This window comes from Nannospalax galili, unplaced genomic scaffold (genome assembly GCF_000622305.1).
Source record: "Nannospalax galili isolate Female #2095 unplaced genomic scaffold, S.galili_v1.0 scaffold236, whole genome shotgun sequence".
In the NCBI taxonomy this organism is placed as follows: Eukaryota; Metazoa; Chordata; class Mammalia; order Rodentia; family Spalacidae; genus Nannospalax; species Nannospalax galili.
In genome coordinates, this window is record NW_008338710.1 from 2,411,897 (window position 1) to 2,425,981 (window position 14,085).

Below are 14,085 nucleotides of genomic sequence, written 5' to 3' on the forward strand. Positions count from 1 at the left end.
CTGGGAATTATTTATGAGGAGATTGAAGAGAAGACACAGTAAATCATTCAGAACTATGAAAGTGTTCATTTTACTAGATCAAAGTCTTAGAAGTATTGAACTTTTGGGGTAACTATACTTTCAACAAACTATACCAATATAAAGAGTAAACCTTAATGTACGCTCTCAGCGTCAAGAAAATAGGCAGACACACTCCACCCTCCCAGGGACTTATGCCAGCATTGCATACTAGCCACTAATGCCAGCCAGTTCATTGTGGACTGCATTTGTGTGCCTATATGTTGTAATTTATGTTCTTCAAGAAACAGTTGCTATTATTATTAGTTTACCTAGTGTTATAAAATAATGTGTATACATACATAGATCTGTATACACACACACACACACACACACACACGCACGCACGCACACACGGAAACAGTTGGTATGGAATCCTCTTGAAAATAACTGGTGTGGGGCTAAAAATAAATCATTAATTAACTTTTATGTGCTTGATTATGTATTGTGATATGAAAATTTAACACACATCCAAATACCCTCTCATTATTATTAAGACAAAGGAACCAAAATAGGAAACCCAGAAAATACATCAGGACACACATACATACTCACCTTCACGTCTTAGTTTTCACATTCACTTTGTCAGATAGCTGATTTTACTACATTCAACAGGGCAAATTAGGGAGAAAATTTCTAGTTGAAGTGACTTCCAGAAAGGCAAGAGTAGTGTCTGTGTGATGGCACTTTACTTGTAAAACTTTGTCATTTAGTCTAAATTGTTTTGTCTAGATACACAGAAGTCAAAGATATAATGGAATCATTCCCCTGTAATAATTGTAGAAAGATCACGTACCTTTTTCAACAGATGGAAGGGAAAGGAAAAGAGAAAACAGGAAAAGTTTGATATCCTGAGGCCACTGTCTAAGTACTGTTCTGTCTTTGATATACTGATTAAAAAGAGGAGGGCTGAGGTTCATAAGTTCCTGAATACCAGGACTGCACTCTTAGCACCTTTCTGATTCCCAATCTGGACTGTCCCAACCTCGCCAAGCCCCACCTCCCCCAACCGATCTGTTCAGTGAGTGCTCTTCCACCACCTGCCCAAGAACATACAACATGGCTCTCAGCTATCTTCTGGCCTTACCCATGATACTTTCTGCAGCAAGTTTCAGATAGATGGATGTGATGCCTCCAGATAGCTCATTAAACCTGAATACAGAGGGCTGGGAAGCAGTTGAATGGTAAAGTGTTCAGCTAGTATATGAGAGACCTGAGAGAGAGAGAGAGAGAGAGAGAGAGAGAGAGAGAGAGAGAGAACCTGACTTACAAGCTGAGTCAATAAAATATTTGCTGTGTAAGCATGAGGACCTGAGCTCAAGCCCCAACACCCATGCAAAAAGCTTGCTGTGGTGGCAGACACCTGTAGTCCCAGAGCCAGGGAGATGGAGACAAGATGATCCTTGGGGCTTGCTGGCCAGCCAATCTAGCTGAATCTATAAGTTCTAAATTCAGCAAGAGTTCCTGTGTCAAAAAACAAGACTCAAGAAGATTAAGGGAGACACCTGACATTGACTGTTGGTGCACACATGTGCACACACACATGCACACATACACACACACACACGCATGCACCCACACAATCATATACATTGTGTGTGCACACACAAGCATGTATGCCCACATCCACACACATATACAAAGAAAACTCTGAATATATAGGATAGATACGGTCCCTATCTATCAAAAAACTTTAACTTCAGTGAATCCTTGAACATAAAAGATTCTTCATATGGAGCTATGGTTTTTCTAGTACTATTTTTTAATTTTTTATTTGTTAGTTTTATTTTATGAATACAAGTGTCTTGCCTGCATACATGTAAGTGTGTCATACAATGCCTGCAGAAGAGGGTGTTGTGTTCCCTCTAACTGGAGTTTCATATGGTTGCTAGCTACCATGTGGGTGCTGGGAACTGAACCCAGGTCCTCTGCAAGAGCAGCCAGTGCTTTTAACCACTGATCCATCTCCCCAGCCACTCTAATAACATTTCAATTACTATTTATGAAAGCTGTGTGCACTAACTGCTAAAAGATCAGACTGAACCCACATCGTTCAGAAATTAGATTGTTTTCAGTTTTTTCATCATTTATAGTGTTAGGATAAACATTATTCTGATTTTGTCTTCTGAAAGACTTAGAAGTAGAAAGGCCAAAATAAATTTGGTCTTTCAGTGTCTGAAAACATATTCTACAGAATTCTTATTTTGAGGCACATAGTAAAAATATAAGAAAAATATAAAGAGAAGCTGGATGTGGCAGAGCATGCCCATAATCCAAGCTCTTAGCTGGCTGAGGCAGGAGGGTTTCCAGTTGTTCAAGGCAGGCTAGCCTGGGCCACCTTGCCTCCAAAAGAAAGAAGGGTAGAGTGCTGGCCTAGCATATGCAAGACCCTGGGGTTTGATCCTCAGCACCAAAAATGTGTGTGTGTGTGTGTGTGTGTGTGTGTGTGTGTGTGTGTGACTTATTACTGTGTGTCTTATACAGGTTCCTTAACATGGGCCTAGCTGTCACTTTGTCCATCTATACAGAATGTGAATAAGTGTCTTTGTTAGTGTGTATTCATTATTTTAAAATGACCTTAAAGCTGGAGGGAGGAAAGCCACCTGGCCCAGGTTTCTGCTGCTATGGATATGAAGTTCAAGCTTGATGTTTCCCTGCACAACAGTTTTGATTCTAAAAAGAGGGCAAATTAATTAGATGCTTATTCTTTAATTAAACCTGCAGGGAAAAGCAGAATTGATTAAACTGTGGCTGTGAATCACAGAAGATGGTTGAAGAAAACTGCCCATTTCTGTAGAGCACCCTGAAACTCAGTGCTCTCCTTTTAGATGAAATACTGGATTAGTCTCAATAATCATCATGAGAATTAAGTTATTTTACTTTATTGAAAACCCGCAAACTTCTTTTTTCTCATTTCAGATTGACTACAGCAATGTGCAAAGAAGTAGCCTCCTTATCAAAGAAGTTTACAAATTCTTTAACCACTGTTGGGGTAAGATTACAATATGAACCATTTTTTCACCTTTTGGGGGAAGCAAGACTCCAGGGAGAAATCAGAGGTGCGACACCTTTTGGGACAGCTCTGTAAGCAGAGCCGTAGCATGCTGCTTGCTAAAATCAGACTGAGATCACCCCACTAACAACCATCAACTTAGGGCTCTTTTCTGACTGGGCTGTAAACTCAAGTCTGCTGTCTCAGACATCTGAGCTGTTGAGTGAATAGTCAGACCTTTATTTATTTATCGAAAGAAATAGTTTCAAATGAAGATTTCTTTCCATTACTTATTAGCTATAATTGCACAATTTAAGACTATTAGAATTACTAAGTTTGAATATTCTCATTCACTATTTCCCTCTATTTTATAAGCCGCATAAGTCATATCAACAGGAAAAAAAAATGTTACCAATTAGCATCTAAGTGTTTCTGTTCTCAAGATCACTTTGAAAAGCTCAGCATTTATCTGAATGCATGGCTTTGGATGATATATCTAGGTGTGCCCTCTCTGTGCCAGGCATTCCTTATGTGCTGGGGAGATGGCTTAGTGGATAAAGTACTTGCTGCACAAACATGAGATTCTAAGTTCAAATCCTTAGAACCCACATAAAAATCCAGGCAGCATGGTGACCCACCTGAAGTCCCAGCGCTCAGGAGGGAGACTTGGGATCCCTGGACAAGCAGAAGTAGCTGAATCACAAGCCCTGGTTAAAGCAGGAGATGCTGCCTTCGTAAATAAAGTGGAGAGTGATTGAGGAAGATACTCAGCGTCAACCTTTGGTCTCCACATACATATACCTATAGCTGAACACACGTGAAAAACATGTATACACAAACACAGGCACACTACACATGCACGCACATGCACACAAAGAAAGAAATCAGTCACATTATATACAAGTGGGAAGTATTTCCCTTTAACCTTCCTACTTTTCTTTTAAAGCCCCTGGATGCAAGGTCTGATTCTCTTTCTTTGAAAGTCAGGAATCAGGTTTTAGTTGGGGTATTTGTGATTGCAAGTGTATTCGTTTTCTAGGACTGCCTGGAATTAAGGTCATGTTTTCTCTGAAGCCTCTAGGGGTGGGTTCTAAATGATTCTGATAAAAGGGGCTATGAAGGCAGTGAAGGACTGTAAACAGCTTTGGGACCAGCTCCAGAGCACAGAGACACTTTTTCTGAAATGTTGCTAATGTGCCTCTCCATTCAAATTCCTCTTTTCTGGGTGAGAAGGTTGGTAAAGATCATCAACATGTGTCAGATGGTCAGATGTCTACTTTGGGGTCACTCAGCAATGACTGGGGACCAGATCATAACATGCAAACCCCACCTGGTTGCTAGGGTACAGCTCCCTTCCCCTCCAGGCCAAGCACACTTCTCAAAAAGTGAGAAATGATTGTGGACCTGACTGTCACCCCCAAAAGATGTCTGTCTCCTACACTTCTGTAAGTGACTCAGTGAATAAAAGATGAACTACACATCAGGAATCCATTCTGCTATTCAAGAATCTGGATTTCTTCTTTTATAAAGTAGCAGTGTTTGTACTTGTGTAAGTTTAGGTGATAGAGCTTTGCTGTAGTAAGCAGAGTGATGGGGAGATGAAAGCCCATTGATCTGACAGTCTGGTTGAAATGCATTTGTGTGTGTAGGCATTTGTTGACCATGTTACTTGATGATCATGGGCTTAGGAGGGAACTCTAGGTTTACAGAGCAGTAAGAGGGCTGGTCCCAGCAATTCAGGTTCCTAGCACTCTGCTGTTCCATCTCCTGATCTCTACAGTTCGCTGGCTGAAGAACCGGAGTCCCAGAGGAGTGACATGATTCACCCCACCTCTCCATTGATTGCTTAACTCCCTACCAGCAGCCTATCAGATGCATCAGACAGATAACCAATTGTTTGGTGCTCTGTGATTGTCTAAGGAAGAGAGAGTGTGTGTTGTGCTTTCTATGATTTATGTTAAACAGCCTTTTTCCATGAGAAGGTAGTACTCGTGGTATTATTTTTCTTTTGCCATATTGTATTCTAGTACAGTGCTTTCTACCTTAAGGTACACACCAGACACCTGGACATCTTGTTAAAATTCAGATTCTCATCCAGAGATTCTGCATTGTTAACAAACCCTCAGGTGACCAGACTATTCCTGAGCCTCAGTCTACTTTTATGTAGCAAGGCTCTGGTAGATGGGTGTATACTTATAATTGTGTACATATGCAAACGTATATAAGCATTTGCATGCACAAAGTCAGAAAATGTGCATTATCATTTTGGAGGAGGTGAAAGCTAGATCTAAGATAGCACTTCCTAGAATACCAACACAGCAACAACGCCCCCGCCTTGTGTTATGATGAATTATTTGCATCAGTCATCATTTCTGTTCTCCAAAACAACCATCATTCATAACTTGAAGCTAATGAGTGTGTATTGCTCTCCAGACTCTGTTTAAATTGCTCACACATCTCATTGATTCTGAAAACCAGTGTCATTTTATTGCCCTCATTTTGATTCTGTCTTAGAGGTTTATTGATAATCACATAAACATGAAAGCAAATACCTTAATGGATTTTCTGGTTACTTACTAAAATGACTGGGTTTTTAAAGGGTTTTTTTTTTCTCTCCCAAGACACCATTGTGGTTTCCTCAGGAGGGTACTATCTTAGGGAGAATATTGTCAATGAAGGCCAGAGGCATCTCCACAAAGTTGTATTTAATTCATATGCATCTGTTTGCCACTGCTCTTGCAGGTACAATAAGGGAAACCAGCCTCCTAAGATTCCCCTCTTTTTTCAGTCATTCAGATGATTTACTGTCATAAGAGTGGATTGAGAATTTTAGATAGGGAAGCCTGCTCACCTACTGCCAATAATATAAGTGAACGTAATGATCCACCCTCCTTTTTGAGTGCCTGTTTTATGTGAGGATTTCTTTTCTATGCTTTGTGTTTTTCAAACTTGGATCTACAAACCTGTTGCAAGTTATATTTAAGAATGTTTTCATCTTGCTGCTTTTTTGGAAAATACCTTATAACCAAGTTCTCTTGCCTACATAAAAAGAAAGAAAAGACCACCAGAATAAATGAGTGAAGGACTTAACCTGCCTGCAAAATTTGAGGACCAAAAGGTAAAATAAGAAAAAAAAGAAAAAAAAAAAAAAAGAAAGAAAGCACAGGGGGCTAGAGAGATGGCCCAGCTGTTAACAGCATGTGCTTCTCTTGCAGAGGACCTGAATTTGGTTCCCAACACTCACATAAGGTGAGTTATAACTCCAGCTCCAGGGAATCTGATACCCTCTTCTGGCCTCTGAATATACCTGCACTCACATGCACATACTTCCACACAGGCACACACACATACACAAAATTAAAAATAAATTAAAAATTAAAAGTTAAAAAAAAAAAGAAAAGAAGCTCGGTAAGCTGGATAGATACCTTAATGAAAATGTACAGGGTGGCATGATGGCATATGTCTGTAATCCCAGCCTTAGGAAGACTGAAGCAGGGGGATCATGAGTTTGAGGCCAGGCTGAGCTACATAAAGGCCAAAAGGACTTAAAATTTTTGGATGTATTTATTTTTGTTTTATGTGTATGAATGTATTGTCTGCATGTATGTGATGCCAAAAGAGGGAAGAAGAGGGCACTGGAGCCCCAGAACTGTAGTTATGGATGGTTGTTAGCCACCATGTATGTACTGGGAACCAAACCTGGGTCCTCTGCAAGAGTAACCAGTGCTCCTAACTGCTGAGCCATCTCTCCAGCCCCTAAAATGACTTTTTAAAAAAACTGTTTGAATACAAAATGAAAATCATGATGAACTAATTATTAACATTCTAAATTAAAGACAGACTCCAATCTTACGCTGTCACGATCAGCCTGAACTTACCCTACTCCCATATTGGGTACAAACTCCAGTCTAAAAGATCTGAGCTTACGTGGCCTCATGCAAGTTGCTCAGCTTTCCAGATCCCCATTTTTTTTTCATCTAGCAGCTGGAATTATAATGGTATCAATCCACCTGCTAGGATTGCTGGTAGAATTAAATGAGATCACATAAGGGAAAGTAAACACGAAGCCTGGTCTACAGTAAGTACTCTGCTCCTCTCCTCCCCCTCTAAGGCTTGCCTCTACAAAGCAGCTGTCTTAAGTTTGATGTGCTAAGCCTGATGGTATGAGTCCCTAATCTGTCAGTTTCATACTTTTGATTCCACAGAGCAACAAGAAGGCTGAGGTCCTTAACCCCATGATCAATAGTGTGTTTTTAGAGGTAAGTACTGCCCAGAGAGCAAGTGCTCTGAATCAAAGCAAATGTTCTCTCTCTCTCTCTCTCTCTCTCCTCCCAGGCAGCAAGTATTACTGCGATTCTGAATCTTATCAACAGTCTTTTCTGGAGTGCATTTGTGCAGCTTAGTTAGCCAGCTGTAAGCCCTCCAGTGGAACAATGCCTAATTTTCAAGAATCCTTGATTATAAAAGGAAACGCTAAGCTTGCGCGTTTTTTTCTGCCACCGTCTCCTCCAGCAGTAGATTTCTGCTGCCAAGTTTGACACTAGATTTAACGCTATGATTATTGGCTACAATGAGGGATTATTGCCCACTGGTGCATTTCATAAAAATGGGCATTTCCCTCCATTCATAATAACCTTTGGTTTAGCTGGGCCTGAGCGCCAGCACTAGCAAAACTGCCACCAAATGTCTAGGCTCTGCCCATTCAGTGCCAAAGGTACCATCCCTTATGATTGCTCATTTCCCATCCTGCCTGGTCACCAGAACTGCATCAATAGCTGTACAGGTGTGAAACAGTCCCAGAACTGCTGTGGCTCTTCCAAACAAAACCAGTGATGCCAGAGAAAAAAAACCAGGAAGCCTTCTTGGTCTTGGAGCATGGATACTGTGTTCTACCTGTGGTTGACAAAAAATACTCTTCCCTTAGTGACCAGACTATGTAAGACACATGCACATGGATAGCCACAGAGCTGCCAACCAAAGTCATAAGATATTCACAAGCAGACACCAGATGTAGGCAATGTATACACTGTCCTTTCCACTCTTAGGTATCAATGGGAAAATGTGCAAACTACAAAACTTCAGGAATGCTACCTAAGAATTCACAGCAGTGTTTCTGGGAATTGTGCCTTGTGGTGACATAAAAAAATTAACAGTCACGGCACTGAGTGTTACTATTTAGGACACAGCCACACAATGCAATAGAGTTGACTAGAAAGGACAGAAGTTGTAGGGACAAATCAGAGGGACAGACACAGCTAAGAGGAAACCCCGGCAATCAGAGCAGAATATAGTATAAGAAAACCGCTCCCTTAGAAAGCCAGGCATGATGTGGTACACCCAGAACTTGACACTGAGGAGAATGGTGAGTTCAAGGTGAGCGTAAGCTATATAGTGAGACTCTGTTTCAAAGCTCTCCCCTCTTAAATCACTGCCCTGGCCACCCAGGAAATTTACACACACACACACTTTTGATATTTTTGAGACAGGGTTTCCTTGTAGCTCCAGCTGGCCTAGAACTTTCTATGTAGACCAGGCTAGACTTGAACTCACAGAGATCTGCCCACCTCTGCCTCCGAAGTGCTAGGATTAAAGACATTTGCTACCATGCCCAGCCTAGAAACTAATATTAACACATTCATTTATCATGTTCTTTATCACAAATATGAGATCCAGTATTTATTCATTCCCCAGTAGAAGTGTACATGTTTTAGATACTCTAAACTTTATTATTTATTTACTAGTTTGTTTTGAAGTTCTGAGAATCAAACCTAGGGCCTCACACATTCTAAGCAAGCACTGTATCCTGGATGCTGTTTCTGTTCAGTAGCACCACAGAACACAAATAATAATGTCAGCTGTCCCAAACCAAGCAAATGGTACCAACATGGGTGGATGAAGTGTTGAAGGATCTTCCAGCCTGTTTATACAGTAGAATCTGCAGGGTACTTTATGTTGAACTTTCTGTTTATTCAGCTGTAGGTTAGGCCCAAACCTCTTTTGTCCTGTGATTCTGGGAAAAGGATGGTAAAACTAGATATACTGAGCCAGGTGTGGTGGCACACGCCTTTAATCCCAGCATTTGGGAGGCAGAGGCAGGCTGTGAGCTCTGTGAGTGCAAGGCCAGCCTGGTCTACATGGTGAGTTCCAGGCCGGCTGGGGCTACTGGGAGGCCCTGTATCAAAAACAAACAAACAAAAAAACAAAAAACTAGACATACTAGATCATGGCTATATACACATACATATACACACTCAGGTACCTTAAGAGCCCATGGGAATGATTTGCTTCATTTTGAATGAACTTTCTCTGTTAGTTTATATAATTAAGAGTTGGACATTTGGACATACTCCATCCAAAAGATTGTCTTACATTTGCTGCTAGCCCAAGCAAGCATGATAAGAATTTCATAATGTTCCAATTTGATAGTGTTCAAATAAAAGGGAATATGGTTAGAATCATGGAAACTCAACTACAAAGATCTCAACTCCATTTCTCCCTCTTGCAGGGCTGCAATAGTACGACCTATGTCCAGGATGCCCTCCAGCTGCTCCTCCCCGTGCTGCAGGTCTCCCATATCCAGACGAGCTGCTCCAAAGCACAGCTGTGACCTGACCAGGCTCCATTTAGCTCAATGACAGGTCACATTGTGCTGCTGTATACCATTTAAGGGCAATATCCTTGACATAATTGTCCAGACCACCCATTTGAGGACACTACAACCAATTTTACACAGTTTTGCAAGTACAAAGAGAGCTATCATTTTTCTTAATGTATATGGTTGTTTATCAATAATTCTTTTCTTTATGTTAATTTAAACATACTTGTTATATTGAAATTTTCCTTTCATTTGTAATTCATTCACAAATGTCTGTTTTCCTAGTCAAGCATGTCGTATTGAGAAATTCATAGGGAGACCTTAGATTTTTGTTTATCATTTAAGTTTCTACCTTTGACGGTCCCATTCTTATAAAATATTGCTTTAAATCAACTCTTAGACTGAGCTTTGTTTTGTTGCATAAATGTCATAAACAAAACACTACTTATTTTACTAATTATGAAAAAAAGGGGACATAAATATTTCTTTGTAATCATTCATTTTGTGACAAGATTTATTGAGCACCAACTGTTTACAATAAAGGAATATGATCTCACTCCAGTAGAGACATATTTTGAATGACCAATTATAATAATCCATAAAGTACTTTAAGATACTAATACATTTTTATACATCTTTAAACACTTGGAGAATAAAGTAAGTTGGTGCTTATTTCAAATGTGCCTTACCCTTCAATTTATCACATTTTTTCTAATATCCTTGAACCTTTTTATCCTAAATTTTACCCATGGGATAAAAATACATTTGAAAAGAGTTATGATAGAGTCTTTTTTTTCCTTGAGACAGGGCCTCACTGTGTAGCCCTGACTGGCCTGGAACTCTATATAGACCAGGCTGGCCTTGAACTCAAAGAGATCTACCTGCCTCTGCCTCCCCAGAGTTGGTTTTAAAGGTGTGTGCCATCACCCCTGCCTGAAAGAGTATTTTTGTTTACAGTGCACGATGGCAAAGTTACAAAGCTTGAAAGTATTTCAGTAGAAAATTAAAGAATTTTTAGCACAATAGAATGCTACACTGACCACACTTACTGTAGTAGCAAAGGGCAGAAAATATTGATGTAGGTTGACTAACCAGTATATTGATCCAGGGAGATTGCCCCAGGACCTCACAGCTAGGAGCAGCATTGACACTGGGCTCCTCTGAGCCACACCTGTTCATCACAGGTAAGGATTCTGTGATGTGCTTCTGTTATAGAACTCCACTGACATCCTTACCAGCAGTGCCCAGAAGTGTCTTGCCCAGTGCCTATCTCTGAGGCAGATGATGCATGTAGTCTTGCAAGGCAGAAAATCTCTTACATTTGCTTTTCTTCCCATGAAAGAGTTGACTCCCCTGTTCCCTACAGGCTGAGTAGGGATAGTCTAATATCATCCTGTTTCTCATTAGCCTTTTGTGTGTCCGTGTTCTGTGTTTCATCTGGATGTCTCCCGAAACAAACAAATACAAAACATAAGGACAATGTATTTACAACCCAGGAAAATAAAATTCTTTAAGAAATCAAATAAAGATGTTTTTCTTCTCTTTTTCTGGCATCTGAAATGTTTCTGATATCGTCTGGTGGTGATTAACTGATGAAGATGTCATGTTTGCCTCTTTATGAATTTTATAATTCTCATGTACGGAGCAGAACAAAGGATTTAGATTCATATTTTTTCACATCAATGTTTATAGCATCAGATGGATTTAGACATTAACTAGAAGTGCAAAAGAGAAACAAATGTTTCAAAGGCGCTGAATTCCCAGATAGACTTTAAGCCTAACCACTAGGGTGGGGAGGTGGCTCTGTGGGTAGAGTGTGTGCCGAGCAAGCAAGAGGACCTGAGATTTGGTCCCCTTGTAAATAGCCAAGGGCACATGTATAATCCTACCACTGGGAGGCAGAGACAAGAGGATCCCTGGGGCTCTTTGGCCAGCCAGTCTAACCTATTGGTGAGCTCAAAGTTCAGTGAGAGGCCCTATCTCCAAAGGAAACAAGTTGGAAAGTAATAGACGAAGATGCCCAGTGTGGACCTCTGGTCTCCCCAGAAACACATGAGTGGACATACACTCACATGCACTCGTGCATACACCACGCATACACACAGAAGAGAAGCTCAAAATTGAGAGTGGTGGTACATGCCCAGCACTCAGGAGGTGGAGACAGGAGGATGAAAAATTCAAGGTCATCCTTAGCTACATAGCAAGTTCAAACACAGCTTGAGCTACATGAGACCCTATCTTTAAAAAATGCCTAGCCATCCATTTAGTGAAAAATTTTTTATTACAATAAAATTTTTTATAAAACAAAGTAAAAACTCTTTAAAATAAGAGATAATTATTCAAAATAAGTGACTGGCATTGTTGGCATTGCATTTATTTACCTTTTAACAATAAAATCTCAAAAGTCGCAAAATGGAGACACAGGCTGTTATGATCCCTTGATTCATGGTCTGTGAATTACACTCTTTAAGAGATAATAGTCATTGAACATATATCCACTGTCTGGGATTTCTCTCTTTCAATACTGGTTTTCACCATCACTTTTAAATGATTGCTGCTTTGCTTTAAAAACTATCAAACCTGGGATCCAGATCTGAGGAAATGTCAGTCAGCTACTGAATGAGTGATTTAGCAAGCTAGCCCTGGAAGTGATAGTCCTTCAATAATTCCTTACATAAATTAGGCCCATTGCTGTCTATGCAATTACAGTGAACAAGCATGCCAACTTTTCTCTTGAATCAAGTACAGAATAAGTTCTGGTCTAAATAATGCAACTCTGTGCCCATGCCTTATTAAATAAAAAGCATATAAAGCATATTTAAAATTCAAAACAAAATGCATTCAAGAAAAATTGCTTTGGGATGTATTGATACATACAGCTCTAAAGGGCAAAACTGAGTCTCAAATCTTGAAGGACAGGCCTAAGTTAAAGTTATATCCCGCTGAGAACAAAAGTACCTGTTTTCTCACAGGTACCTGGGTCTCACACTAAGCCTCACATCAAGCTCAGAGTTAAATGAACAGTGTGACTAGTTGAGGCTGTGACTGAAGAGAACCCCACCACACTAAAAAAGGAACAGCATGCCTCAGAGGCAGAGCTCAGAGGGATGGGGAATATGTTCGTGCTTTTGTATTGTTGTGCCCACAGTACCTGGGAAAAAGATTTCTTTTGGTGCACAGTTTCAGAGGGTTCAGGGTTCAGTCCATTGTGATAAGGGAAGATATGGTGCCCCTACTTGATAGGACTCAGATCCAGGTGACCCCAGACCCAGAAATCATAAGGCCCCCAAGAGGAACTGAGTCAACCAACTCCCAGCCACCTGCAAGTTAACAAAAACAGCTCCAGGGAATTAATGACAATTGTATTGTGATCAGCAGAGTATGTTCCAGAGGCTGACAAACAGGCTTCCCAAGCCCTTAGTTTCAATTAATTCCAGGAACCCTGTACCTGTAGAAAACATGTTTTACAGCAGATGTTTTCCTCGATAAGTTTCACCAGGTACAGACCCCACGCCCTCCATGAGCAAGCAGCCCCCAAAACAGTCCAAAACAGCAGAAAAATATTCTCTTTTTCTGCATTCTGTCCCTTATAGGCTACCCCTCTGGAGCCATTAGGCTGCTGGTTCTTCCTCACACCGGAGTTGAGGACCAGCCCCACCAAACCCAATTAAACTCTAGCTTTGCCAGAGTCCTTTGTTTCTGTTTCCCTGTGATCCCAACCCCTGCCACCTTTTTATCTAACACTATTCACACACCCAAAGTTTCCAGAACCCCACACACTGGTACTACCAACAGGAACAAGCCTTCAAAGCATGAACCTGGTCGGGGATGGGAGGTCATTTCAGATAAGAGGGAAATGTCAGCCATGGGATGGCTGAAGGGAAATGCTAACTACTGGATACAACCCTGAATACAAGAAGGGGAGCATTTCCTTGTGCTCTACAGAAATCAGTTGCCCCAATGTGCTCATAAATCCAGTCACCTTCTACGCAGGCTGGCCATGCTGCACCTATTTTAGAAATAGAAGCAGGGAGAGTCCACTCAAAGCCAACTTACAAAATTTTGAAATAACTATTACATTTCTTCTTTCCTAAAATGAAAAGATGTGCATGTCTGTGTGTATGTGTCTGTGTGCGTACTTAATTATGTGCTGAACAGATGTGGTTAACATACTACATAATATCAAGTGGTGTTTAATTTTATAAAAGCAATTATTCTACAGGGCCAAGCTAGCTTTTTGAATAATGTAAAAAAAATTCCCTTTGATATTCCCCTTAAGCATGCCCTACATTCCAATGTTCAGATCCAGGTTTCAACTTAGTTTTTTAAGTTACCATGTTTGTAAAGACGTTTCAGAAAAGATCATAATGAAAATCCATCTTAGAACAGCAGTTATACTCTGGCTTTGTCATTGATTAGAATTCATAATTCGGTGGGAGTG

The 14,085-nt window shown here is 40.5% G+C and overlaps 1 protein-coding gene across 3 annotated transcripts in view; it reads left to right on the plus strand.

The window, feature by feature from the left end:
* Fam114a1 (family with sequence similarity 114 member A1) overlaps nucleotides 1-11,167 on the plus strand; it is a 75,852-nt gene extending 64,685 nt beyond the window's left edge. For 2 of the 3 annotated variants that reach the window (XM_008833224.3, XM_017798193.2), the window contains 3 exons: nucleotides 2,977-3,049; nucleotides 7,255-7,308; nucleotides 9,555-11,167. In XM_008833224.3, coding sequence (XP_008831446.1) covers nucleotides 2,977-3,049; nucleotides 7,255-7,308; nucleotides 9,555-9,656 — 229 coding nt within the window. In that variant the 3' untranslated portion in view covers nucleotides 9,657-11,167. Of the gene's footprint in view, nucleotides 1-2,976; nucleotides 3,050-6,100; nucleotides 6,168-7,254; nucleotides 7,309-9,554 lie in introns of those variants that run through there. The other variant, XM_029563572.1, reaches the window with a different exon arrangement.
* Nucleotides 11,168-14,085: the final 2,918 nt, after the last annotated feature.